Raw genomic sequence first — 26,217 nt, 5'->3', positions numbered from 1 at the left:
ATTTGTTTGCGCCCAAATTACACGTGTATATGGCCGCAAATGCAGAAAGATCTCCAGACCCCCATCCCAATTACTGCATGAGTGCTGTCAGTGATCCCTACCCAATCCCAAATATTATCGCAGTACAGTTAATAACTCCCCAGGTACATGAATACACATTCTCTCTATGCCTGAGCAGTAGTTTTAGTAAACCCAGGGGAAAAGCCTGAGCAAGGCAGTAAATTGACAACAGGATTCTAATGTAACTTTTCTAGGCAGGAGTTCAAATTACAGCTAACATACTCAATTTTTTTAAAAATGCAAATGCCAGAAATCTGAAATAAACCCAAAATACACGGATCAGTCGGCATCTGTAAAGAGTTTAACACTTCATCAGAACTGATTCCGAATGAGAACTTGTTGATCATATCACCAGGTGAGCAAGACAAAAACACCCTTTTGCCATGTCTCTAGTTGCAGCACACTCAGAACTGCAGCAACCTTATTAATTAAATATGGAACTTAAGACTAATGCAAGGAGGGAAAAGGCTGAAAGCAGCTGCTTTAGGAGTTACTAAGACAGACGTTTATTTATTGTGTTTATGAACATAAAAGAAAATAATTATAGATGAATTTTAAGCAAATTATAAATTAAGGCATCTTCAGGGAGGCAGCAGTCCAAACTACTACATACAGAAGCACTTTGTTTTCCATTCAATAAGAGGCTAATAATTATCAGAGTTCAAACTTTTCATTATGTTCACAAAGAATCCAGCTGTCTTTGCCCTGTAATTTGGTTCCATTGATTCAACCGTCGGAGAAGCTCTTTGATTTCACCCATCAGGTTGGTGTTTCTGAAGGGGAAAGAAATTTAATAGGTATTATAATGTCCATTTGCAACAGTGCAATTTCAAACTACTGTGAAAGTAGTAAATGAGCAGAAACATCTTACAACTGCGTAGTCAAGGACTTTGTTCTGAAGAAGGAACTAGATGCCATTATTGTCCTTTCATGTCGGGCTGGATCTGAATTCAGCTGAGATTTATCATAGAAATTTCAGCCAATCATGCCTACCCACTGCTAGCTCCACACTGGAGCTGTTTACACTGATCCCATTTTTTGCTCTTTCTCTATCTCATTTAATATTTTTATTCTTTAAATGCTCATCTAACTCCCTCTTATTAAATGTGGTGATTGACTTGGTTTTAATAGCACTTGTGGTACTGCAGTTATTATGACACTGGGCTAGCAACTCAGAGGTCATGAGTTCAAAGCTCACCATGGAAAATTGTGAAACTGAATTCAATAAATCTAGTAATTTGCAGACTAGTGCCAGAAAAAAAAAGTGACTCTAAAAACTGCCAGATTGTCTTTAAAAACCTAACTGGTTCACTAGTACACTTCAGGGAAGGAAACCTACCAATCCTGCCCAGTTAGGCCTACACATGTCTCAGGTTCCACACTATGTGGTTGACTCTTAATGCCACGTGAAGTAGTCTAGCAAGTTACTCAGTTGTACAAACAATTGCAATGAAGAAGGCCCACTACCTTCTCAGGGCAACTAGGACAAGCAATTAAGGTGGCCTACGCAGCGTTTCCCATCTTGAGGACGAAATAAAAGATATCATACTGTAATGTTAAAGTAAAACCCCTTTCTACTAATTCTCCAACCAATGAAAATAATCTTTCACCATTTACCTTTGCAAACACTTTCAACTTGTGGAATGAAACTCTCCTGATTGTAAGAATCCTAACTGAAATGAATGGGGCAATCAACCTAGTTCCCAAAGGGCATCAGATCACAGCAAAACTGTCTGTAATGGGCACTCGCCCTTGGGGGAGCCACAAAGATAGCTGGTATGGAGAATGGAACTGATGTACTAGCACACTGTGGGGGGGGGTCTTTCTGAGGCCGGAATTAAAGTACCTCGCTGTGGCAGTGCAGAAGGAGCTTTAACTTGTACGTACAACCCATGCTGCATTTGACCTGGGAGCACCTGATACTGGCATTGAACGCAAAGAGTTCTATTTCCAATAAGGCCTTCCCAAGCACAAACACAATTTATGTTTTCCAACCTCTGCCCTGGTGAAGTTGCATTGTTTGATGTTACAGGGCCAGATGTCCTCCTGCTGTCCCACCTGTAGAACTTCCAAAAGAATTAGAAATTACCAAGCAATTCAAAATGTAACACACAAGTACAATGTGACCCAGTCTTTATGAAATAGAATAGATAATTTTGCAGGAGGTACCATCCTTTAAAGATATCAATCCATAGAGTCTCTGCACAATTCGCTACAATATTTCCTGCTCTTATCTTTTGAAAAACCTTCTTTTGCAGGCTCCCCTGTGGAGGGGGTCATTTTGTGGCACAGAGTGGCAAGACTAGTGTTCATATTTCACTTAACAATCTCAGTCACATTGTAATGAAGGTCTGGAGGAAGAAGAGGAGAAAATCAAAATCAGAGGTGGATTACAACACATCATTCTGTTGTGCCTCCTGGCAGCCAACTTAAGCCTGAAATGGGCTTTAGCCTGGAGAATGGTATGGAGTGTGGACTTAATGGATGGGAGGAAATAAAATGAGGAAAAGGATAATGTGGCTTAATTGGGGAAGCAGTCGTTGCAGCTGTGGGCTGGCCCAGTTTGTCGGGTATTCTATCTCCTGCCCCCCTGCGAGGAATATTTACTCCTCCAAGACTGATACGTAATATGAGGACAGACTTGTGAAAGAAAACATCAGTCAGTCAAAAAACACACACCTGCATCCATTATCAAAGGATTATATCAGATGATCCATTTAACCTTTCCAGATAAGTTCGCCCATAATACCAGCTGTGGCGATCTGCCCTTTTGTAATGCCATGTCTGCTAACATCTTTAAAAAGGAGTTGGATCTGGTTCATGAGATCAAGTATTATAAAGTATATACAGTAATGAAAAAATACCCTGCTGAATGCCATGTGCTTCATCCTCTTGGGACATGGTAATGCCATCTGTGATTGAGTAACATACATTCAGTTTAGTTAGTCTATTTGGAATTGACATACTGCATAAGGTCAGGCAAGCGATCCCATTCAGGGTCTTTTCACAGAAGGAAAGCCTCCATTTGCTCACTCCACTCATTAAACCTGCTCCATTCAGTAGCCCAAGTACAACTGCACTGTCAGAGACTGTCCCTATAGCGTAACACATGGAAGAGAAGAAAACAAAAACTCCAGGACATTAACCTAACGTGATATTAAGTAAGAGTCAATAAACTTAGAATTAGACACTTCTGATAACAGTTCGTCTCACATATCTACTCCTTCGTTGGAAAATAATTTTTTATAATCCCCAGTCTTGTTTTAGATATGCCAATTTAGCACGCGAGCCCTCTAGTCACTGCCAATGAAATAACCTGGTTACCCCCACATTATACAAGCCTTGCAAGACCCCAAGCTTTAGTTTTAAATTAAAAAGCAGCAGAAATCTAAACTCTTCTCACGTTTAAAAAAAACAAGTGACTTTGCAGCTAGCTCAAGCAGACATCAGTTGAGGCAGTGCAAAGAGCCTCAACATCCCAAGGCTAGGGAAAATGAGAAAGAAAAATACCCAACATGCACGGACAATATCAGGCTCCCAACTTTAAATAGCCTTCCAAAATTTAGTCTCGAAGCTCATACTTAAACAGTAGTTACCTGAGACCAAATCCCTGCACGAGTCACCACCATCATGAGGAGACAAGACTGGGAGGGAAAAAAATTGTTAAGTAAAGTATTTGATCTTTAGTTCTGCCAACACCAGTATTACCATTTAAAATGTGACAAAGGGTTTACAGACAACAGTAGCTAGTGAGTGGCACTTTGGATACAAAACTGGCTTAGTGGCAGAAGGCAGAGGGTGATGGTCGAAGGTTGTTTTTGTGACTGGAAGCCTGTGGCCAGTGGGGTACCACAGGGATCGGTGCTGGGTCCCTTGCTGTTTGTGGTCTACATTAATGACTTGGATATGAATGTAAAAGGTATGATCAGTAAGTTCGCTGATGATACAAAAATTGGTAGGGTGGTAAATAGCGAGGAGGATAGCCTCAGTCTGCAGGACGATATAGATGGGTTGGTCAGATGGGCGGAACAGTGGCAAATGGAATTTAACCCGGAAAAGTGCGAGGGGATGCACTTTGGAGGGACTAACAAGGCAAGGGAATACACAATGAATGGGAGGACCCTAGGCAAGACAGAGGGTCAGAGGGATCTTGGTGTGCAAGTTCACAGATCCCTGAAGGCGGCGGAACAGGTAGATAAGGTGGTAAAGAAGGCATATGGGATACTTGCCTTTATTAGCCGAGGCATAGAATATAAGAGCAAGGAGGTTATGATGGAGCTGTATAAAACACTGGTTAGGCCACAGCTGGAGTACTGTGTGCAGTTCTGGTCGCCACACTACAGGAAGGATGTGATCGCTTTGGAGAGGGTGCAGAGGAGATTCACCAGGATGTTACCAGGGCTGGAGCGCTTCAGCTATGAAGAGAGACTGGGAAGATTGGGTTTGTTTTCCTTGGAGCAGAGGAGGCTAAGGGGGGACATGATTGAGGTGTACAAAATTATGAGGGGCACAGATAGGATGGATACTAAGGAGCTTTTTCCCTTCGTTGAGGGTTCTATAACAAGGGGACATAGATTCAAGGTAAAAGGCGGGAGGTTTAGAGGGGATTTGAGAAAGAACTTTTTCACCCAGAGGGTGGTTGGAGTCTGGAACTCACTGCCTGAAAGGGTTGTGGAGGCAGGAACCCTCACAACATTCAAGAAGCATTTGGATGAGCACTTGAAATGCCATAGCATACAAGGCTACGGACCAAATGCTGGAATATGGGATTAGAGTAGACAGGGCTGATGGCCGGCGCGGACACGATGGGCCGAAGGGCCTCTATCCGTGCTGTATAACTCTATGACTTTATCTGGAAAGATTAAGTGATGTGCACCTTTGATAGTGATGCTGATGGAATCAAGTGTTTCACTTGACATGGAATTTTTAATTCTGCTCTGGAGTTTAGTTACACATTATAAAGTAAATATTTCCCCACAGCTACCTGAAAGCCAGAAATCCACATGGTTTTAAGCCTCATTTTATCGCCTTCTTATCCAAGTTTTCCAGCACCATTCCCCAACCAGGCAGATGGCCTTATTCATCGGTCTCTGCCTATTTAGCTCTTAGAGTGGGGCTGTTGAGGCACCTTGTAGCACCTCAACCATTGCCCCAGCTAACTCAATGCAGACGAGTTATATATAAGTTTTTAAAATGTGAAAGGAGTTTATATAGCACCTTGTGACCATACGACCCAACCCCCCTCCCCCAACCCACCGCTGGGAAGTCCCTTACCTCCAGTTGGTATTTCTGTGACAACATGTTCAAGGTTAGTTAACAGTCGATAGGAACACTTATCTTGTCACTCTGGCATGGCATATTAGAGCAATAACACATTGCACCACCTCATATAGTTACATTTTGCACACAATCTAAAACATTGAACTCATTTTATTAACTTATCATTTACACCAATTCTGCTTCAGTCCAATCAATCCAGTGGGATGTATACTGAGCAGTTACCTTTTAAGTTACACTGACTATCACACATGCTCTATTTTTGTCCAATGTACTGTACATCCTTTCCTGTCTTTTTCAGCTGGTCTGTCAGTACCTCCACACTATGCTTAGATTCAATGAAGACTTTTTTGTTGGGAAGATCGATTTCAAACTGCACATCTGCAATAAGTGGAAGAAAAAAAAATTATCAGGGCAGATAGTTTAATTTTAGCTATTTTAAAAGCTATAGAAGAGCTCTAAATGCAGGATTGGGCATTCTGAAATTAGTACATACTGATCTACCTAATGGATTAGTGGGTTAAGTGCACCATGTAGTATTATACTATGGTATATAGCCCGGGAAGACCTATATTAAGCTTCTCTGGAGTAGTGGAAACTTGAGGGAAGGGGAAGAAGGGATGTGCCCAATCCAGTGACAACTAAGCGTACTTCAATAATGCCTCCCAGCCCTGCAACCTCTACCACCAAGGAGGATAAAAACAGTAAAAACATAAGAACACCATCACTTTCCAAGTTCCCTCCAAGTCACACATCATCCTGACTTGAACATACACTACCATATTGTTGAAGTAAGCTTAGTGGTCACTGGTTTGGGCAACCAGCAATTCCCTACCAAACACCATTCTGTGAGCACCATACCCCAAGGACTGCAGCGTTTCAAGGCAGCGGCCCTTATCTTCTCTGGGCAACTAAGGATGGCCAATAAATACGGCCTTACCAGTGTTGCCCACATCTCCAGAGCGAATTTTTAAAAAAAGTGTATACATGAATGTTTGGTAAGCATATGATGGAATAACCTGATGATACTCAATGTGTGGATTCACACTTGAAGAAGGATCTATCAGAGGCTCAAGTACCTGTCCCCCCACCCACAAACCCTTTTTTTTCCCACCCTGTAAACATGACAGCACTATAGACAAGCTCCATCCCATGAATGAACTGGGTTCTCAACAACAGCAATCAGTCCTGGAACTTAAATGAGAGATAATTGCTTTTATAACCACAAGGCTATTGACTGCCTCCAGTATATTAGACATCACACAAGAGGAGTGAAGGACTTGAGATGGTGCCAAAGCAAATTACAAGCAATTAAGCGCAAGACAGGCACAAAGGCAAAGATAAAATGCTTTGCCATTGAGTTCAAAACTACCTGTTTAGGCTTCAATAGCTCGCTAGGTAATTATGTTTTCTGGTGTGTCACTCGGCCACATAGATCATAAAAGACCCAAGTTCAATACCCTGGCCTGCGCTGAGTTAACAAATCTCAACAAGGCTGATAGTGAAGGCACTGCAATAGACCTCTACGCCCCGGGCTGTTGGAAAAGGCCAAGGTGGGGCTTTTACCAGGGCTCCAGAGGTTTGATTACGAAGAGAGAATACATAAAATAGGCTTGTATTCCCTGGAATATAGAAGGTTAAGGAGTGTTGTGGTTTTTAGGATTTTGAAAGGAATAGGGCAGAATCATGGAATCTTACAGCACAGATGGAGGCCATTCAGCCCTTCATGCATGTGCTGGCTCTTTGAAAGGGCTGTTCAATTTAGTCCCACGCCCCAGCTTTTTTCCTATAACCCTGAAAATGAGTCTTCTTCGAGTACATGTCCAATTGCCTTTTGAAAGTTCCTATGTAATTTGATTTCACACCCTTTCAGGTAGTGCATTCCAGATCTTAACATCCCCTGTGTGAAAAAATGTCTTCTCATATCCCCTCTAGTTCTTTTGCCAATTATTTTAAATCTGTGACCTCTGGTTACTGAGCCACTTGCCAGAGGAAACAGTTTCTCCCTACTTGCCCTATCAAAACTCCACATCATTTTGTATACCTCAATTAGGTCTCCCCATAACTTTCTCTGCACTAAGGAGAACAATCCCAGCCTCTCCAATCTCTCCACATAATTGAAGTCCCTCATGCCTGGTATCATCCTGGCAAACCTCCTATGTATCCTCTCCAACGCCTTGACAACCTTCCTAAAATGTAGTGCTCAGAATTGTACACAATACTCCAGCTGAGGCCTAACCAGTGATTTGTAAAGGTTTAGCATGACTTCCTTGTTTTTGTATTCAAAGCCCCTATTTACAAAGCCAAGTATCGCATACGCTTTCTTAACCGTCTTATCAACTTGCCCTGCCACCTTCAAAGAATTGTGAATATGCACCCCGGGGGGTTTCTGCTCTTGCACCTCCCTCAAAATAGTACCATTTAGATTATACTGCCTCTCCATGTTGTTCCTCCTAAAGTGAATTACTTCACACTTATCCGCATTAAATTGCATCTGCCACGTATCTGCCCATTTCACCAGTTTGTCTATGTTCCTCCTAAGGTCTGCTACTATCCTGCCCCATCTTTCCTCCTTATGGGAATGTGCTTGGTTTGTGCCCAAACTATTTCCACCTTTAAGGCAAACGGTAGATAGAGAGAAACGTTTTCCGCTGGTGGGGGAGTGTAGGACAAGGGGACATAACCTTAAAATCAGAGCCAGGCCATTCAGGAGAGAAGTTAGGAAATACTTCTTCATGCAAAGGGTGATAGAAGTAAGAACATAAGAAATAGGAGCAGGAGTAGGCCAATAGGCCCCTCGAGCCTGCTCCGCCATTCAATAAGATCATGGCTGATCTGATCCTAACCTCAAATTTCCAATTTCCATGTCCAATTTCCTGCCCGCTCCCTGTAACCCCTAATTCCCTAAGTGTGGAACTCTCGTCCACAAAAAGCAGTAGATGCTAGCTCAATTAATAATTTTAAATCTCAGATAGATAGATTTTTGCTAGTCAAGGTTATTAAGGGATATGGAGCCAAGATGGATGGAGTTAGGATACAGATCAGCCATGATTTCATTGAATGGCGGAACAGGCTCAAGGGGCTGAATGGCCTACTTCTGTTCCTAGGTTCCTGTGTTAAACCCAGACTTTCTGACTCAGAGGGAAGAGTGTTACCACCAAACCAAGGTGAAATTAGCAGCCTGCCTAGAGAGTCATTTTTGTTTTTGGGGGCCAAGGCCATTCACTGCCCAGCGGCACTTTACACCAGCCACCTCCACAGCATTCAGGGGTAGTAAAGCTTCCCAAACTAACAAATTCCTTACAGTTAGTAATTACCAGCTGGAAACAAAGGACTGCTTGTGACTTTCTATCAAACTAGGTTCTTAGCCATAAACACTTGTATATGAGCTGTGTGGATAAATATATATGTAATTGCACAAGAAAATTTTGGGTAATGCTTTTGTCAATGTTCCCATATTCTCTGACCTTCCAGGTTAGAGCAGCCATGCCCTTTGTACCTCCAACTCAATCAATACTTCAGTCAGCAGTCAGTTTACTCACATTTTCACAATAATAGGATATTTAAGCCTATTACATGGCCCATGATAGTGGACAAATGCTCAACATGTTTATATGGCACTCCTTTGTCCGCTATTTTAACTAATTTAAAATAAACAGATTGACCACCTTCATTAAAATTGTAGACAAAGGAATAACATATAAAGATGCAAAGCATTCATTCCCTAATATGGCAGACAGTAACTTCTCATATACCTTTTTTCCTTTTTTGAAATAAAATTCTAAACAATATTTAAATTTATCAAGAGTTGGGGAATGTAGGCAGCTTATTATAGTCCACACTTGGATGTCTCCTGTCTGTACAATTAAACAAATGCCATTTCCCTAACATTTAGTGGATAAATGTACCACATCCTGTGGCTCCAAGATGTCCCAGATTCAATTCTGGTCTGTGGTATGTTAACTGAGTTCAGCATGGTGTGTGTGTGTATATATACACGCGTGTGCAGTGGTTGAAGCTCAGCAATAACCTCTCCAGGGTTCAATGCCCTGCTGAAGCACACTGTCCAGCTTCACATATGAAGAATGGCCACATGGCAGAATACCAGACAGCTACCACATATCCATCACACCTCCATCTTAATAGTAACCTTGAAGCTAGCATGCTGTCAGCACTATGCCATCTGGTCAGTCCACACCTCGAGTACTGTGCTCACTTCTGGTCATCGAGCTACAAGGGAGACAATCCAAGCAGTGGAGGCAGTGCAGAGAGGCCAGCTACAAAGCTCATCTCTACTGATAAGAGGTCTGAGCTATGAGGAAACACTGGAGAAATTTGGGCTTTTCAGCCTTGAAAGGAGGCATCTAAGAGGTGATCTTATAAATGTATAAAAGATAACAGTATGGAAAAGATAAACCTGGAAAATTATTTTAAATTAAATTGCAAGAGTAGTAAAACTAGTAAAAGACAAATTTAGGACTGATATCAAGAAGTTCTTCTTCACATAAAGAGTGATCAACACATGGAACAGACTTCTGCATAGATTGCTGGAAGCATAAACCTTAGAATCATTTAAGAACCAAATGGATGCTACAATGGAAGAGATGGAAGGGACATACAGGATGGATGAACTAAGAAGGGCCAAATGGCCCTCCTCATCTGTAATTATCTTGTGATCTTCTCTATAGATAAAGTTGGAATTTGTAGAAATCCTGAACATACTTCCCCAGCCATTAGTATCCACTTCAAGATCAGAGAATCACCTTCCACGCTGGAACCAGGTTTCTGTGAATTGACAGCTTTGATTAGACAATACTTTCAGCTCACCTCCTAGCTTATTCAGCACACGAGTTACAGCACCAGAACAGCCTTCACATGTCATATCAACGAAGAACTCGTGTTTCTGCAAAAGATTTAAATTATTTTAAAATTGCCTAAAGAATTTGACAGTCTCAAGTATTCGTTGCACATCTTTTGCAAAAAAAAACTATTGACTCATTAGTTCGCAAATTATGCACATGAGATGAGATCAGTAGACAAAGCACCTCTGTATGTGCTGTTTCAGGGACAAAAGGCACAGGCAAGCCACAGAAGCCTGAGATGGACCAATAACATAATTCTAACAGGAGTATATTTTCCCAACCAACTAACACTCAAAATAGGCTCTTCCTGTCTCTCAAGGAGACCCCACCTTCCACCAGGACAAAACTCCCACCCTAAAATTAAATGTCAGCAAATGTGTCCACCTTGAAACTCTGCATCTCTTTTCTGAATTAGCATTCGCTCACACCAAAACTATTCAGATGTGCAGTCCACTGTTAATTCAATGGCATTTTTTCCTCAAAAAAAAATCAAATTATCCAGTAATTCAAATTAAGCAACTTAAATGCAGCAAAGGCAGCCTTTTTGCTCAAAAAGTGATTAGATAATTCAAATTAAGCAACTTAGAGTAGACTGTAGTTCATTTTATAAAAATTGATGATTGCAGATCCAATTTCAAAAGATCCCTAACCACTTCCCTACCACAATAGACACAGGTTTCCACTATATACTTATCTGAGTCGCTTACAACACTGTCCAGTAATGTCACATAAATAGCATAACTGATGTAGAAATACAGTTCCATTCAGGGAATGAACTAGCAATGCATAGCCATAACTCTGTAAGGAAGATCCATTATTGTGAGCCAGTTGGTTAGTGGCTGAAGCCTACACTATTATCAAACTGCAACCATACTATATCTATTTTGATTGAGTTATAACTACAGCAGGCAATTGGCCCAGTTTTGTGCAAGGGATACAAGCAATACCAATGTGCTTAAACTTAAGAACTGATTAAAGCACAGGGTGATACAACATCATCAATATGGAGCTGAGAGAGGCCAGCAGTTTAATTCCGACTCTCCTGACTTAGTTGATCAAAAGCAAAATACTGCGGATGCTGGCTTAGTTGATCTTGGCCAGGTGACTTAGGGAAGAAAGACTTGCATTTATATAGAGCCTTTCACGATCTCAGGACGTCCCAAAGTACTTTACAACCAATGAACTACTTTTTAAGTGTAGACATGTAGGCAGCCAATTTTTCCACAGACAGGAATGAAATAAATGACCAGATCATCTGTTTTAGGTGTTAGTTGAGGGATAAATGTTGGCCAGGACACTGGAAGAAACTTTCCTGCTCTTTTTCAAATACTGCCATGGGACCTTTTACAGGACAGACAGGACCTCGGTTTAACATCTCATCCGAAAGACAACACCTCTGACAGTACAGCATAGAGTCAGCCTAGATTTTGTGCTCGAGTCTCTAGAGTGGGATTTGAACCCACAACTTTCTGACTATGGGGAGAAAGCAGGAATACGGTATTGAGGTAGAGGATCAGCCATGATCATATTGAATGGCAGAGCAGGATCGAAGGCTCCTGCTCCTATTTTCTATGACTCATGAGGCGAGAATGCTACCAAACTGGTCCAGCGGGCAGCCGTGGGGACCGCGCATCCCAGCAAGGATTCGCTGCACCCGGGTTGAGGGGGACCTTTGGGGGGGGGGGGGGGGGGTGTCTTGGGATTATCCAAACCCCGGGAAACATTTTAAAAGCCGCTTCTGCCCGGCCCCGTCTGCCGGCCGGGTTTAAGCCCCGCTCCTCACGCTGCCTGTCCGGCCCCCCCATTACCCGCTCCGCCTCAGCTCTCTCTCTCAAGGCGCAGTTCCAGAGGAGATTCCTGAGAAGCCGGGCCCATCCGGCCCTCCCCAACGACCGCAGCGAATGTGAGTCACCGACTGATGGAGGCTTCTCACCGACATGGCGACTCCCGGTCTCCGGCTCCGGCTTCAGCTCCTCCACAACAAGCAGTCTCCAGGAATAGGGGTCACGCACTGCCCACTGCTACCTCAGCGCATGCGCATGGTTCGGGTTTGACCGCTCGGGGGAGCCCGCGATTCACGTCCGATAAACAGGCTGCAGTTTAGGGGCTTGGCCGCCAGGGGAACCCGCGGGCTATGTGTCCTTGCTGCAATTCAGTAACCGACCGCTAGGAGCGAGCCCGCGATTCACGGCCGATTAACGGGCTGCAGTTCGTAGTTGGCCGCTAGGGGAGCCAGCGGTTCACATCCGATTAACGCGCTGCCGTTCGGGCTCAGCCAGTAGAGGAGCCTTGCTGCAATGCAGCGACCGGCCGCTAGGAGAGAGCCCGCGGTTCACGCCGGGCAGGGCTGTAAACTTCGTAATTGCAGGTGTAACTTATGTCTGTCATAGAGCTGTCAATCTTGGGAAACTGCTAACACTGACATTTGTACTCAGCAAAAATTACAGTGGTTAAACACCCATTTAAACATGTGGACCTAAGTTTTTTAACAGTGGGAGTATACACAAAAATTAAAATGAGTGATTGTTAGCATGAGCTACACTGAATAGGTCTGCTCTCAATTGTAGCATAGGTAGAGCAATTTGGGAGGGAACTAGCTAGCCATTAAATTGGATTGATGCCTATTGAGAAGTGGTTTTGAGGATTATTCAGATAAGAATAACACCTCTTTTTTAAGGCAAGGCTGTGGAAAGAACTTAATGTTCCTTAAAGTAGGAGATCAACAGTTTGTGGTGGGGTGGCATGTCAGTGTTAGAATAATGTACAAGGCATGGAGTGGGAATGATGGACCGAATGCCACCTGTTGCCAAACCCAAAACTGGAGAGAGGGTGAGCTGGGGTGTGGTTTAGAAAGCAAAAAAAAACTTTAAAAAAAAATTGAATGTATGAGATTAGGGAAAATAATTTCAATCATTGTATGGCCTCAACATTCAACCAGTTATAGGGAATATACTTATTTCAATGCAGGATTTCCTGGTTCCTGTCTGTCAGTTCTTTGTTTAGATGCTGCAGATGTAGATGTGGATGCAGTGCCTGTGACTCCTTACTTAGTATTTGTGTTATATTTTGCATTAAGTTTTTCACCCGGTTCTTGTTTCCATATGTATTTCAAAGCTGTGTTCTGATTTATTTGGCCTTTTTTGGGTAGATTTTCAGAGTTCTCAGTGAGTCGGCACTGCAATTTTCTGATATGCATTTGTGGCAGGTGAGGTGCCCCATCACAAGCGAGGTTCCCCCTCACAGGTAAGATACCCTGGCACAGGTGAGTCTCCTTACCATAGGCAAAAACTCAGACAATGTACCCTTTTCTCTGTTCACCTTTTCAAATATTTATTTTGTAGGAACATCTCTGACTATTATCCATTGGTCTTCGCACAGCAAGAAATGTTATATTTTTAGTAATTAGTTTTAACCCTAGTTCTTATATTTTTGAGAATAGTGTTTATTATATATAATGTTGGATGTTTATTTTGATGCTGTTTGTTTGGCCGTGTCCTGTATCATATCTGATGTTAAGTGACCAATAAATTGGGTTGATTAGCTGTTAATGTTTCGTTTGTTGGACCTTTATCCGAACTGGAAACTGCAAGATAAGCAAACTATTTAATTCCAGTTTCCCAATCTAATGAAGGGCCCACACCCAAAATGTTAACCTGTTTTTCCTCATTACAGATGGTGTAGTGGTCATGTTACTGGATTACTATTACTAGCCTGGACTAATAATCCAGGGAACGAGTTTAGATCCAACCAATTGCTGTTGAGAATTTGAATTCAGTTTTTAAAAATCTGGAAATAAAATCATGACCATGAAGCTGTCCGATTGCCGTAAAAACCCAACTAGTTCATTCATGTGCTTTAATGAAGGAAGCCTGCCGTCCTTACCTGGTCTGGCCTAAATGTGACTCCAGTCCCACATCAACATGGTTGACTCTTAATTGCCCTCTGAAGTGGCCTAGCAAACCACGTAGTTGTGTCAAACTACTATCAGCCACCACCTTCTCAGGGAATGGGCAATAAATGCTGGCCTTGCCAGCAACGCCCACACACCAAGAACGTGGAAAAAAAAGATGCAAGCAGACCTGTTGTGTATTTCCAACAGTTTCTGTTTTTGGCTTGCGATTGGGAGCTGCCTGTTCTGGATCTTGTGTCCTAGGAACATAGGAACAGGAGTAGGCCATTCAGCCCCTCGTGCCTGCTCCGCCATTTGATAAGATCATGGCTGATCTGTGATCTAACTCCACATACCTGCCTTTGGCCCATATCCCTTAATACCTTTGGTTGCCAAAAAGCTATCTATCTCAGATTTAAATTTAGCAATTGAGCTAGTATCAATTGCCGTTTGTGGAAGAGAGTTCCAAACTTCTACAACCCTTTGTGTGTAGAAATGTTTTCTAATCTCACTCCTGAAAGGCCTGGCTCTAATTTTTAGATTGTGCCCCCTACTCCCAAAATCCCCAACCAGCAGAAATAGTTTCTCCCTATCTGTTCCCCTTAATATCTTACAAACTTCGATCAGATCACCCCTTAACTTTCGAAACTCCAGAGAGTACAACCCCAATTTGTGTAATCTCTCCTCGTAACTTAACCCTTGAAGTCCGGGTATCATTCTAGTAAACCTACGCTGCACTCCCTCCAAGGCCAATATGTCCTTCCGAAGGTGCGGTGCCCAGAACTGCTCTCAGTACTCCAGGTGCGGTCTAACCAGGGTTTTGTATAGCTGCAGCATAACCTTTGCCCCCTTGTACTCTAGTCCTCTAGATATAAAGGCCAGCATTCCATTAGCCTTCTTGATTATTTTCTGCACCTGTTCATGACACTTCAATGATCTATGTACCTGAACCCCTAAGTCCCTTTGGACATCCACTGTTTTTAACTTTTTACTATTTAGAAAGTACCCTGTTCTATCCTTTTTTGATCCAAAGTGGATGACCTCACATTTTGTCTACATTGAATTCCATTTGCCACAGTTTTGCCCATTCACCTAATCTATCAATATCGCTTTGTAATTTTATGTTTTCATCCACACTGCTTACAATGCCACCAATCTTTGTGTCATCGGCAAACTTAGATATGAGACTTTCTATGCCTTCATCTAAGTCGTTAATAAATATTGTGAATAATTGAGGCCCCAAGACAGATCCCTGTGGGACTCCACTAGTCACATCCTGCCAATGTGAGTACCTTCCCATTATCCCTACTCTCTGTCGCCTTTCGCTCAGCCAACTTCCTAACCAAGTCCGTACTTTTCCCTCGATTCCATGGGCTTCTATCTTAGCTAACAGTCTCTTATGTGGGACCTTATCAAATGCCTTGTGGAAGTCCATATAAATAACATCCATTGACATTCCCCTGTCCACTACTTTAGTCACCTCTTCAAAAAATTCAATCAGGTTTGTCAGGCACGACCTACCTTTCACAAATCCATGCTGGCTCTCTCTGATTAACTGAAAATTCTCGAGGTGTTCAGTCACCCTATCCTTAATTATAGACTCCAGCATTTTCCCCACAACAGATGTTAGGCTAACTGGTCTATAATTCCCCGGTTTCCCTCTCTCTCCTTTCTTAAAAAGCGGAGTGATATGTGCAATCTAGAGGGACAGTTCCTGAATCTAGAGAACTTTGAAAGATTATAGTTAGGGCATCCGCAATGTGCTCACATACTTCATTTAAAACCCTGGGATGGAAACCATCTGGTCCAGGGGATTTGTCACTCTTTAGTGCTATTAGTTTCATCATTACTGTTGCTTTACTTATGTTAATTTTATCGAGTCCCTGTCCCTGATTCAATATTAGTTTTCTTGGGATTTCCGGCATGCTATCCTCTTTTTCGACTGTAAATACTGACGCAAAGTAATTGTTCAACATGTCCACCATTTCCCCATTGTCAATGACAATATCCCCACTTTCACTTTTTAAGGGGCCAACACTGCTCCTGTCTACCCTCTTTTTCCTAATATAATATAAAAGTTCTTCGTATTGGTTTTGATATCCCTTGCGAGTTTCTTTTCATACTCTCTTTTTGTAGCCCTTACTATCTGTTTTGTGACCCTTTGTTGATCTTTGTGTCAGTGAACCTGCTTCCAGTCCTGGCTGCCTTTAGCTTCAGAGACATGTGTTTTTCCCTCAAACAGCAATGGAGCCTCTCACTACGCAGGTCCCAATACTTCACTTCCAACTCAAGGAAACATAGAAAATAGTAGCAGGAGTAGGCCATTCGGCCCTTTGAGCCTGCTCTGCCATTCAATATGATCATGGCTGATCCTCTATCTCAATACCATATTCCTGCTCTCTCCCCATACCCCTTGAGGGAGTGCAGGAACATAGAGATCTGGAGGTGCATGTACACAAATCTTTTAAGGTGGCAGGACAAGTTGAGAAGGCTGTTAAAAAAGCATATGGGACCCTGGGCTTTATTAATAGAGGCATAGAGTACAAAAGCAAGGAAGTTATGTGTAAGAAACACGATTTCTTGACCAAATGATAATCATGTATCTTACCCTGCAACGCTTCAGGTGTTTGGCTAAAAAGCGACGCTGTGGGCAGACCTTGCATCTGTGAGAATACAAAGGGAGGCAACATTCCACAGGGAATGATTATCTGACATCAGGCAAAGTGATTGGGAATATTACAGAGGCAATAGAAGCATGAAACAGACACATTGAAGACCAATTGTCAGAAACAGATAACAAGAAGTTCCAAAGACTCCGGATCTGGACACAGACTAATCCTGTTATGTTAATTGCAGGAGCTTTGTGCAGATAATTAGGTAACCTTCGTGACTGGCATATTTAGGATGAGCCATCTTAAATGTCTGTGTCCGAGCAATCCAAATACACAAAAAGATAAGGGCATGTCCCTCCCCATGAGCCAGATAGAATGGACAACAGTTAACACCATAGAATGGATATCCAAAAGATATCTGGAACAATGCGCACCCTGAGGGGAAGATGTCCGGGACAGATGGCATCACAAGACTAATGTCGTTAAGCTACTAGAAGCAACTATGCTTCAGAAAGATCTATAAACTGGGACACTGTCCAACTAAAAGGTAGAAGCAGCTTCTCTGGACGGTGGTGGCCCAGATACCCTACAAACCAAGCCTGATCATCCTGAAATTTCATAGGGACAGTTTGTATCATCCTTGACTATTTGATATAACTGTTTTAGAACGTTGTTATATAAATACTTGCTTGGTATAACCGCATTAGAACGTTGTTCTTGTGCCTATAATAAAGCTTGCATGTTTGATCACACTCAGGCCTGAATCATTGTGGAAGTTATTATTAAGAAGGATTAACAACCCTTGGTAGCATTAATAATAACATATTTCCAACATTATGCTAAACCTTCATAAAACACTGCTTATGCTTCAGCTGGAGTATTGTGTTCAATTCTGGGCACCACACTTTAGGAAGGATGTCAGGGCCTTAGAGAGGGTGCAGAAGAGATTTACTAGAATGGCACCAGGGATGAGGGACTTCAGTTATGCGGAGAGACTGGAGAAGCTGGGGTTGTTCTCCTTGGAGCAGAGAAGGTTAAGAGATTTGATAGAGTTGTTCAAAATCGTGAACGGTTTTGATGGAGTAAATAAGAAGAGACTGTTTCCAGTTAGCAGAAGGGTCAGTAACCAGAGGGGACAGGTTTAAGGCGATTGGCAAAAAAAACAGAGCCAACATGAGGAAACATTTTTTTACGCAGAGAGTTGTTATGTTCTGGATTGCACTGCCTGAGAAGGTGGTGGAAGCAGATTCAATAATAACTTTCAAAAGGGAATTGGATAAATACTTGAAGGGAAATTTTTTCACAGGAGCATGGGGGAAGAGCAGGGGAACAGGACTAATTGGATAGCTCTTTCAAAGAGCAGGCACGATGGACCGAATAGCCTCCTCTGTGCTGTAACATACTATGATACTATGAAATCTCAGAGTCAGGATCATTGGCATTGAAGGAGCAGCTGCTTCATTCTTTATGATGTTTCTGGAACATCTGCCACTCCCTTTTAAGGGAGAGGAGGGCTGGGAGTTTCCCAGCAGTACCTTGCAGCCCAGCAGCAAAAGTTCTGACATTTCAAAAAAAGAAGCTTCCGTTTTGAAGTTGCCTTTTTTTTCCCCCCAAAGGCAACTGATCGCTCTGTGATCCTGGCATGTAACCACGTTGGAAGCACTGGTGATGCACCTGATGGGATTTCCCACCAGCCCAGCTTCTTCTGTTGACATGGGAGACATTTCCTGACGTTGGGGGAAAAAAAGGGGCGGAGGCCCGCCGGAACCAGATCCCATCCCAATTTCTGGTTCTCCCGTCCATATTGCGCTCTCACAGCGCACTCCCATAGGCCCAGGAATTTCGGTGCCAAAAGTTTAAGTTTCCCAGTTATTTTTAGCCAGACAATGCTAACTATCCATGGACAAAATCTGGAACACTGTACATTTATTACCCAAGTAAAATTAGAAGTAAAAAAAAACACAGCCTCTTTAAGAAACAGACTGTGCAGCCAGAAACAAGATAGCTGACAAGTCTCGCTCAGTGGTCTTTTCTTGCTCCAGACTTTTCTTATGTTCTTCTGATGCTCATATACATAGCTTCATTGGTAGACTATATGGTGGTAGCTTGTTTAGAATTGCACTGCACCAATCCCTTTCAAAGGCCTATAGGGATGTTTAAGGCATCGACAAATTATTTAAATAAAGATGGCTTTTCTCACTGCTACGTTCCAATACACTGGTCGAGATTTCAGAAGAGCTGTCTTTTCCATGTTCAGGATGAAAACGGTAATGCTCATCACTATGAAGGCTGCTTAGGTATTATTAGCAACTGCCAATCATATAGTTGATTGATTAATGCATGATCTTGCAAGAAACCAAATTTTATAAACTTGTATTTTACCCTTCACTTATATACAGATTTAAATGTGAAATTTATGGCTGAAATATTAACACCTAACCAGTGTTGACCAATTGGTTTCTAGTAAGATTGGATGGTAACAAATTAATTTTAGGTACATGGTTGATAATATTTATCACTGGACTTGGAGATGAGACATGTCTTCCAAAAGCTTGACCAGTGTGTTGGACATGGACTGGTTGGGCTGAATGGCCTTTTTCTATGCTGTAACTTTTATGTATTTCTATGATTCACCAAAGCATTCAAGAATGGAGTTCCAAATTCCCATAACATAGGCAATATGATCACCAGTAGAACATCCATGCCAAAAATAATACTGACCATTATGGGTTAGGGTGGAACTTTGAAGGTGATTGAGAATGTGAGAATTAACGGCAGCTTTCACAGCTTTTGAAAATACAGGTGTAAGGGCAAGAGGTAGTTTGAAGGGTGAGAGGCATTATCTTTCATAGGGATAGGATAGGCACATTCAAACTTCCAGGAAGAAGGAAAACTTACTGGAAGTAAGAAACAGATGGAAGAGACATATAGGATGGCTTGTTCTGTACAGAAATATTGTCACAGTTTAATGATTTCATGCTTGATACAATCCGAAACTAGCAAAAAAATCATGATCCACAAGAAAGGGCCTGATGATGATCACAACAAATCTGAGCACCCTGACTGGAGTCACGCTGTCTAGATTAGATTATAAAAGCACATTTTGTCATTGATTTCTGTCCAGACTTGTGAGAAGTTCAGTGAAAGTAGAAATCAACCAATAGCTTTTTCTGCTAATTGTTTGATTTGGTGACTGGTCCTTGCTTCATCTCTTCCTTTGCACATTTGTGCCTGTCCTCTGCATTACTTACCCAGGAATGGGCAAGGGGAAGGGAGGGAGGGAGGGGGGGGGGGGGTGGTGGTGGTGAAGAAGAATTGCCCTGTTTTTGTGTAATGAGTTTATGAATGTATTTTTAAAAAAGAGCTTGTTTCTGGTGTTGCTTGGCTCAGTGACAGCACCCTTGCTTCTGAGTCAGAAGATGGTGGGTTCAAGTCTCACTACATACACAATTGTAAACAATTTTACAACACCAAGTTATAGTCCAGCAATTTTATTTTAAATTCACAAGCTTTCGGAGACTTCCTCCTTCGTCAGGTGAACGATGTGAAAACGTTTTCACATCGTTCACCTGACGAAGGAGGAAGCCTCCGAAAGCTTGTGAATTTAAAATAAAATTGCTGGACTATAACTTGGTGTTGTAAAATTGTTTACAATTGTCAACCCCAGTCCATCACCGGCATCTCCACATCGTACATACACAATGTACATAATGTAGCCTAATACTTCCATGCAGGAGTTGCTGTGTTTTGGATAAGATGTCAAACCAAGATGTCAGCCTGTTCAGATGGATGTAAAAGATCCCATGGCACTATTCAAAGAAGTCCAGGGGAATTCTTCTGTTGTCCTGGCCAGTATTTATCCCTCAACCAACACCACCAAAACAGATTAACTGGACATTTACCTCACTGGACATTTATCTCACTGTCCTATGTCCTTGCTGTGCACAAATTGGCTGTCACGTTTGCCTACGCAACAACAGTAACTAGTAATTCATTGCTTCTTGAGACTTCCTGCAGATGTGAACAGAGCTATATAAATGCAAGTTGTTTGTTTTTTCTTCATTACACATGACCCGAGAAAATCATCCCCTGAGGTTTGTACCAGTGCAGGGTGTAAGTGAAGTGACAAAACCTATTCAGATTTATGGAGGTTATTAAGCCTGAGTCACAAAAACAAAGTTAATCTTACAAAGCCTCAATTCAGAGTCTCACTGAAATGAATGAGATTTGGTGGGCTTGTCTGTCACAAATCACAGCAAATGTCTAAGAATCAGCAATACCATGAAACATCAAGATTTTAACTCTTTACGTACTACACTGTCAAGCAGATGTATATTTTTTACCATTATTTTTTTCCAATTTTCTTTCCTGCTTTCCTGTACTGTGGGATGTGGTCCCATGGGTGCCGGACGACCTCTGATATCCCACTAGTGCATAGTCTTCATATCTGAATTGACATAATGAATGTTGGCAGGCCACTTAACTGTGATCCTGACGTCCACGCTTACACATTTTCCAGCAAGTATCACTGGACAGCATTTAGAAGCAAGACTCTTGACCAATTTTCCCCTCCATATCTCAGGGGCACTAAGGTTAATTTTAGTACCCCAACGACTTCCCTGGATAAGGTGAGTTAGCTTAGACCCGGAATTGAAGCCAAGATCTTCTGGTCTGTATGGCTCAATGCTGTGCTTTTATATATATTTGACAAAGTGTTAGGCCTAATGGGAGGGAATGGAATTTTCCATTGATTTTACTTGCACATTTTAAGGGAGGAATAGATTAACATTTGAAGCAAGGGAAGATACAGGGCTATGGAAAGAGAGCAGAGCAGTGGGAATAGTTTTGGATTGGTCAGACATAATGGGCCAAGTGGCTTCCTCCTATGCCGCAAACTTCTATGGTTCTAAGCATGATGATTGTTGTTATGTAGGCCCATGCAGCAGCCAATTTACACCTAGCATGTCCCAAAACGGCAATGAAATGAATGATTAGTTAATCAGTTTTTTTTGGTCGTCTTGGTTGCAGGTAGAATTTTAGCCAAGGTACCCGGGGAACACCTTGGTCTTCTTCAAAAAGTGTCATGGGGTCTTTAAAGTCTTCTTGAGCAGACAGATGGGGCCTCAGCGACAAAAGAAGGCGCCCCCAACTATGCAGCCCTCCCATGGCACGGAAGTATCAGCCTGGATTGGCTGAAGCACGCATGGGTTTAGGGAATAAAAAGTCAGCCAGGGCTCCCGATCCAGACTGCTATCCAGCATGCCCCTGCTGGAAGTGTACTTGTGTGGTCACTGGGTGAGGATCAAGCTCAGGCAGATGAAATTTAACGCAGAGAAGTGTGAAGTGATACATTTTGGTAGGAAGAATGAGGAGAGGCAATATAAACTAAATGGTACAATTTTAAAGGGGGTTTAGGAACAGAGAGACCCGGGGGTGCACATGCACAAATCTTTGAAAGTGGCAGGACAAGTTGAGGAGGCTGCTAAAAAAGAATATAGGACCCTGGGCTTTATTAATAGAGGTATAGACTACAAAGCAAGGAAGTTATGCTAAACCTTTATAAAACACTGGTTATGCCTCACCTGGAGTATTGTGTTCAATTCTGGGCACCACAGTTTAGGAAGGATGTCGAGGCCTTCGAGAGGGTGCAGAAGAGATTTACTAGAATGGTGCCAGGGATGAGGGACTTCAGTTATGTGGAGAGACTGAAGAAGCTGGGGCTGTTCTCTTTCAAACAGAGAAGGTTAAGAGGAGATTTGATAGAGGTGTTCAAAATCATGAAAGGTTTTGATAGAGTAAATAAGGAGAAATTGTTTCCAGTGGCAGAAGTGTCAGTAACCAGAGAACACAGATTTAAGGTGATCAGCAAATGAGCCAGAGGCGACATGAGGAAAAACTTTTTTACTCAGTGGGTAGTTATGATCTGGAATGCACTGCCTGAAAGGGTGATGGAAGCAGATTCAATAGTACCTTTCAAAAGGGAATTGGAGAAATACTTGAAGGGAGAAAAGTTACAGAGCAATGGGGAATGAGCAGGGGAATGGGACTAATTAGATAGCTCTTTCAAGGAGCTGGCACAGGCACGGTGGGCCGAATGGCCTTCTCCTGTGCTGTACCTACTATGATACAATGATACTATGGGATGCCCCAGATGTTGAATAACATTAAAGATAATTTTTATAATATCCTATAGGGCCTTGAACTCAGCTGGTACCTTGATTTCAATGGATGAAAAATCATGGGCAATTCGCCTTTGATTAGGTTAAATGCCTGGCTGTGTGTTAGGCTCCATCAGCAGCATGGGGCCTAAAAAAATTACCCTTTACAGTCTAGGTTCAGACATGAAAATTGGCTATGAGTATTAGGTCCCAGAGGGTGACCAACCATCTTTGGAACCATACCCCAGCAGAAAAAGGAAGAAGCAAAAGAGGATGATAAAAAAGTCTTTGTTTGTGTACACAGCTAAAGTCCTCACTTGAACCGGATTCCAATCATCTGGTTACACTGTATTTTTTTTGCTGCAGTTTCTGTTTTGATTTTCCTTCCCTTCTCTCCTAAAGGCACCGATTCTTCCTGGGTTACTGTTGCACGGGTGCTGGTCATCCTTCAGTACCTTTCCCATTCTCCATTGCTGAGCGGACACAGTGAGTATTGACAGCTATTCAACACTTCGTGATGGGAAAATGGCAGTGAGTGCGTAGACCTTCCTAAGAGAAAACGTAAAATCTGACAAATGGGAAAGCAAATTGGGCCAGAATATTTGAGAAATGTGGGAAAGGGGAGGTGTTGTGAGACAAAAATGAGAATGCACGGAATTGGAGGTAATGTGACATGGGTTGGTAATTGGTTGAGAGCTGGGAGACAGAGTAGGAGTAAAGGGAACGTTCTCTGATTAGCGGGATGTGACAAGTGGTGTTCTCCAGGGATCTGTAATGGGGCCTCAGCTTTTCACCATATATATGTTAATGACTTGGTTGAAGGACTAGAGGGTTGTATATCTAAATTTGCAGATTACACTAAATTTGAAAGCAAAGCCAGTTATGTCGATGGGAACAGCAAGTTACAAAGGGATATAGACTAAGTTGGACCAAAACTATGGCAGATGGAGTTCAATGTGGGGAAGTGTGAGGTCATCCATTTTGGATCCAAGAAAGACAAATCAGAATATTTTCTTAATGGTGAGAGACTGTGGAGTAGCAAAGGGATTTAGGTGTCCGTGTACAAAAATCACTAATAGCTAGTGCACAGCTACAAAAAGTAATCAGAAAGGCTAATGGAATGTTGGCATTTATCTCAAGGGGATTGGAATACAAAAGAGAGGAAATTATACTTCAGTTGCACAGAGCCTTGATTGGACCTTGTCTGGAGTACTGCATTCAGATTTGGGCACCATTCCTCAGGATAGATATATTAGCCATTGAGGGGGTTACAGCGCAGGTCACCCGAATAATACCAGGGCTTAAAGGGTTAAATTATGAGGGTAGGTTGCATAAACTCTATTTGTATTCCCTTGAGTTTAGAAGGTTGAGGGATGATCTAATCAAAGTCTTTAAAATGATATAAGGGTTTGAAAGGGTAGATACAGAGAAACTAATTCCTCTGGTGGGGTAATCCAGAATAAGTGGGCATTATCTTAAATTTAAAGCTAGGCCATTTAGTAGTGAAATAGGCAGCATTTTTCGCATAAAGATTAGCGGAAATCTGGAATTCTCCTCTCCCTTCCCCCCCCCCGCCCCCCCAAAAAAGGCTGTGGATGTTGGGGCAATTGAAATTTTCAGTTTTCATTAGCTAATGGTATCAATGGATAGAAAGCAATTGCGGGTAAATGGAGTTGAGGTATAGATCAACCATGATCTAAATGAATGGCAGAAAAGGCTTGAGGAGCTGAGTGTTCTATTCCTGTTCCTATCTTCCTGAACAGAAACCTGACAATGGAATTGCATAGGAGTGTCGCCAATGGATCAGTGATGCTAATATGAACCAAGGAGATGGGATTCATCAGGAGACCGGGCAATATGATTTCTTTGCAGCTGCTTCAATGATGCTGACAGACTGGTTTGTTCAGCTTCGGGTTGAATATTCTTTTGTTTTCTATATTATTGTTACAATTGTCAAAACGTCACTATACGAGTTAAGACAAATCTTCAGCAGACAATATTCAGTCATGTGCACTAGTTTACACAACTGTTCACAGGCATGAACCTCTGCTTTTACAGAGAGGCTAAAGAGAGGTTCTCCTTGTGATGTGCAGTTTAATAACATTTTACATTCAACCCCAATATGGTTAAGAATGTGACTTAGCCATATGTTAAATGCTTAGTTTTTAGGTTATCTCTTATCACTGAGTAATTGAGAAAAAGAAAAAAAGAAATGTTTCAATTCTGGCAGCATCGTGCTTACTGAGTTTTTAAAAAATACAACACTAGAACTGTGCTCTGCCTCCAGCTACAGTGTCTTGGACATGTCAGTTCCCATTCCATCTTGAAGGTTAATAAAGGTCGACTATGGGTAGTTCTTTAATTGGAGGTTTTAAATCTATCACATTTACATCGCCTGCAAATTGTGTTGGGAACCTTCTGGTTTGAATTCCATGGAAGACATAGCAGTGGACGATCAACAACAACAACTTACATTTATATAGCACCATTAATGTAGCAAAACATCCCAAGACGCTTCACAGGAGCATTATCAAACAAAATTTGACACTGAGCCACATTAGGGGATATTTGGACAGGTAACCTAAAGCTTGGTCAAAGAGAGAGGTTTTAAGGAGCGTCTTTAAAGAAGGAGAGAGAGGTAGGGAGGTGGAGAGGTTTAAAGAGGGAATTGCAGAGCTTAGGGCCTAGACAGCTGAAGGCACGGCCGTCAATGGTAGTGCGATTAAAATCGAGGATGCGCAAGAGGCCAGATTTGGAGGAGCGCAGAGATCTCGGAGAGTTGTAGGGCTGCAGGAGGTTACAGAGATAGAGTGGGGCGAGGCCATGGAGGGATTTGAAAACAAGGATGAGAATTTTAAATTCGAGATGTTGCCGGACTAGGAGCCAATGTGGGTCAGCGAGCACAGAGGTGAACGGGACTTGGTGCGAGTTAGGATACAGGCAGCAGAGCTCTGGATGAGCTCAAGTTTATGGAGGATGGAAGATGGGCAACCAACTAGGAGAACATTGGAATGGTCAAATCTAGAGGTAACAAAGGCATGGATGAGGATTTCAGCAGCAGATGAGCTAGGGCAGGGGCAGAGATGGCCGATGTTATGGAGGTGGAAATAGACAGGTCTTGATGATGGAGCAGATATGGTATGGATCCCATAGATGTTACATGTTGCTCCATTGCAGCTTGCCACTTTTATTTTAAACTGCGGGGCTATTGAAAGGAAGAAGCACGATCCTGTGATGGCTGGGTAGAAATTTGCGTTGCCCAGTATGATGCTGAGCCAGGCAGATCAAGGATGTCCCAAAACTGGTCCAGATTTGGAGTTAGTTTACCTATGCCAAGTCAGCAGTAGGGCCACTACCAT

At 42.4% G+C, this 26,217-nt stretch overlaps 1 protein-coding gene across 1 annotated transcript; it reads right to left on the bottom strand.

Annotated features, from left to right (window-relative positions):
* Positions 1-542: 542 nt before the first annotated feature.
* atox1 (antioxidant 1 copper chaperone) lies at positions 543-12,241 on the bottom strand. The gene is made up of 4 exons (XM_067996084.1): positions 12,133-12,241; positions 10,165-10,240; positions 5,563-5,718; positions 543-833 (listed from the first exon to the last, which is right to left on the bottom strand). Exons 1-3 carry the CDS (start codon positions 12,136-12,138, stop codon positions 5,594-5,596), a joined length of 207 nt encoding a protein of 68 aa, XP_067852185.1. The 5' UTR covers positions 12,139-12,241; the 3' UTR covers positions 543-833; positions 5,563-5,593.
* Positions 12,242-26,217: the final 13,976 nt, after the last annotated feature.

Source organism: Heptranchias perlo, chromosome 14 (assembly GCF_035084215.1).
Source record: "Heptranchias perlo isolate sHepPer1 chromosome 14, sHepPer1.hap1, whole genome shotgun sequence".
Classification (NCBI taxonomy): domain Eukaryota; kingdom Metazoa; phylum Chordata; class Chondrichthyes; order Hexanchiformes; family Hexanchidae; genus Heptranchias; species Heptranchias perlo.
This window is presented reverse-complemented; position numbering and strand designations above follow the sequence as displayed.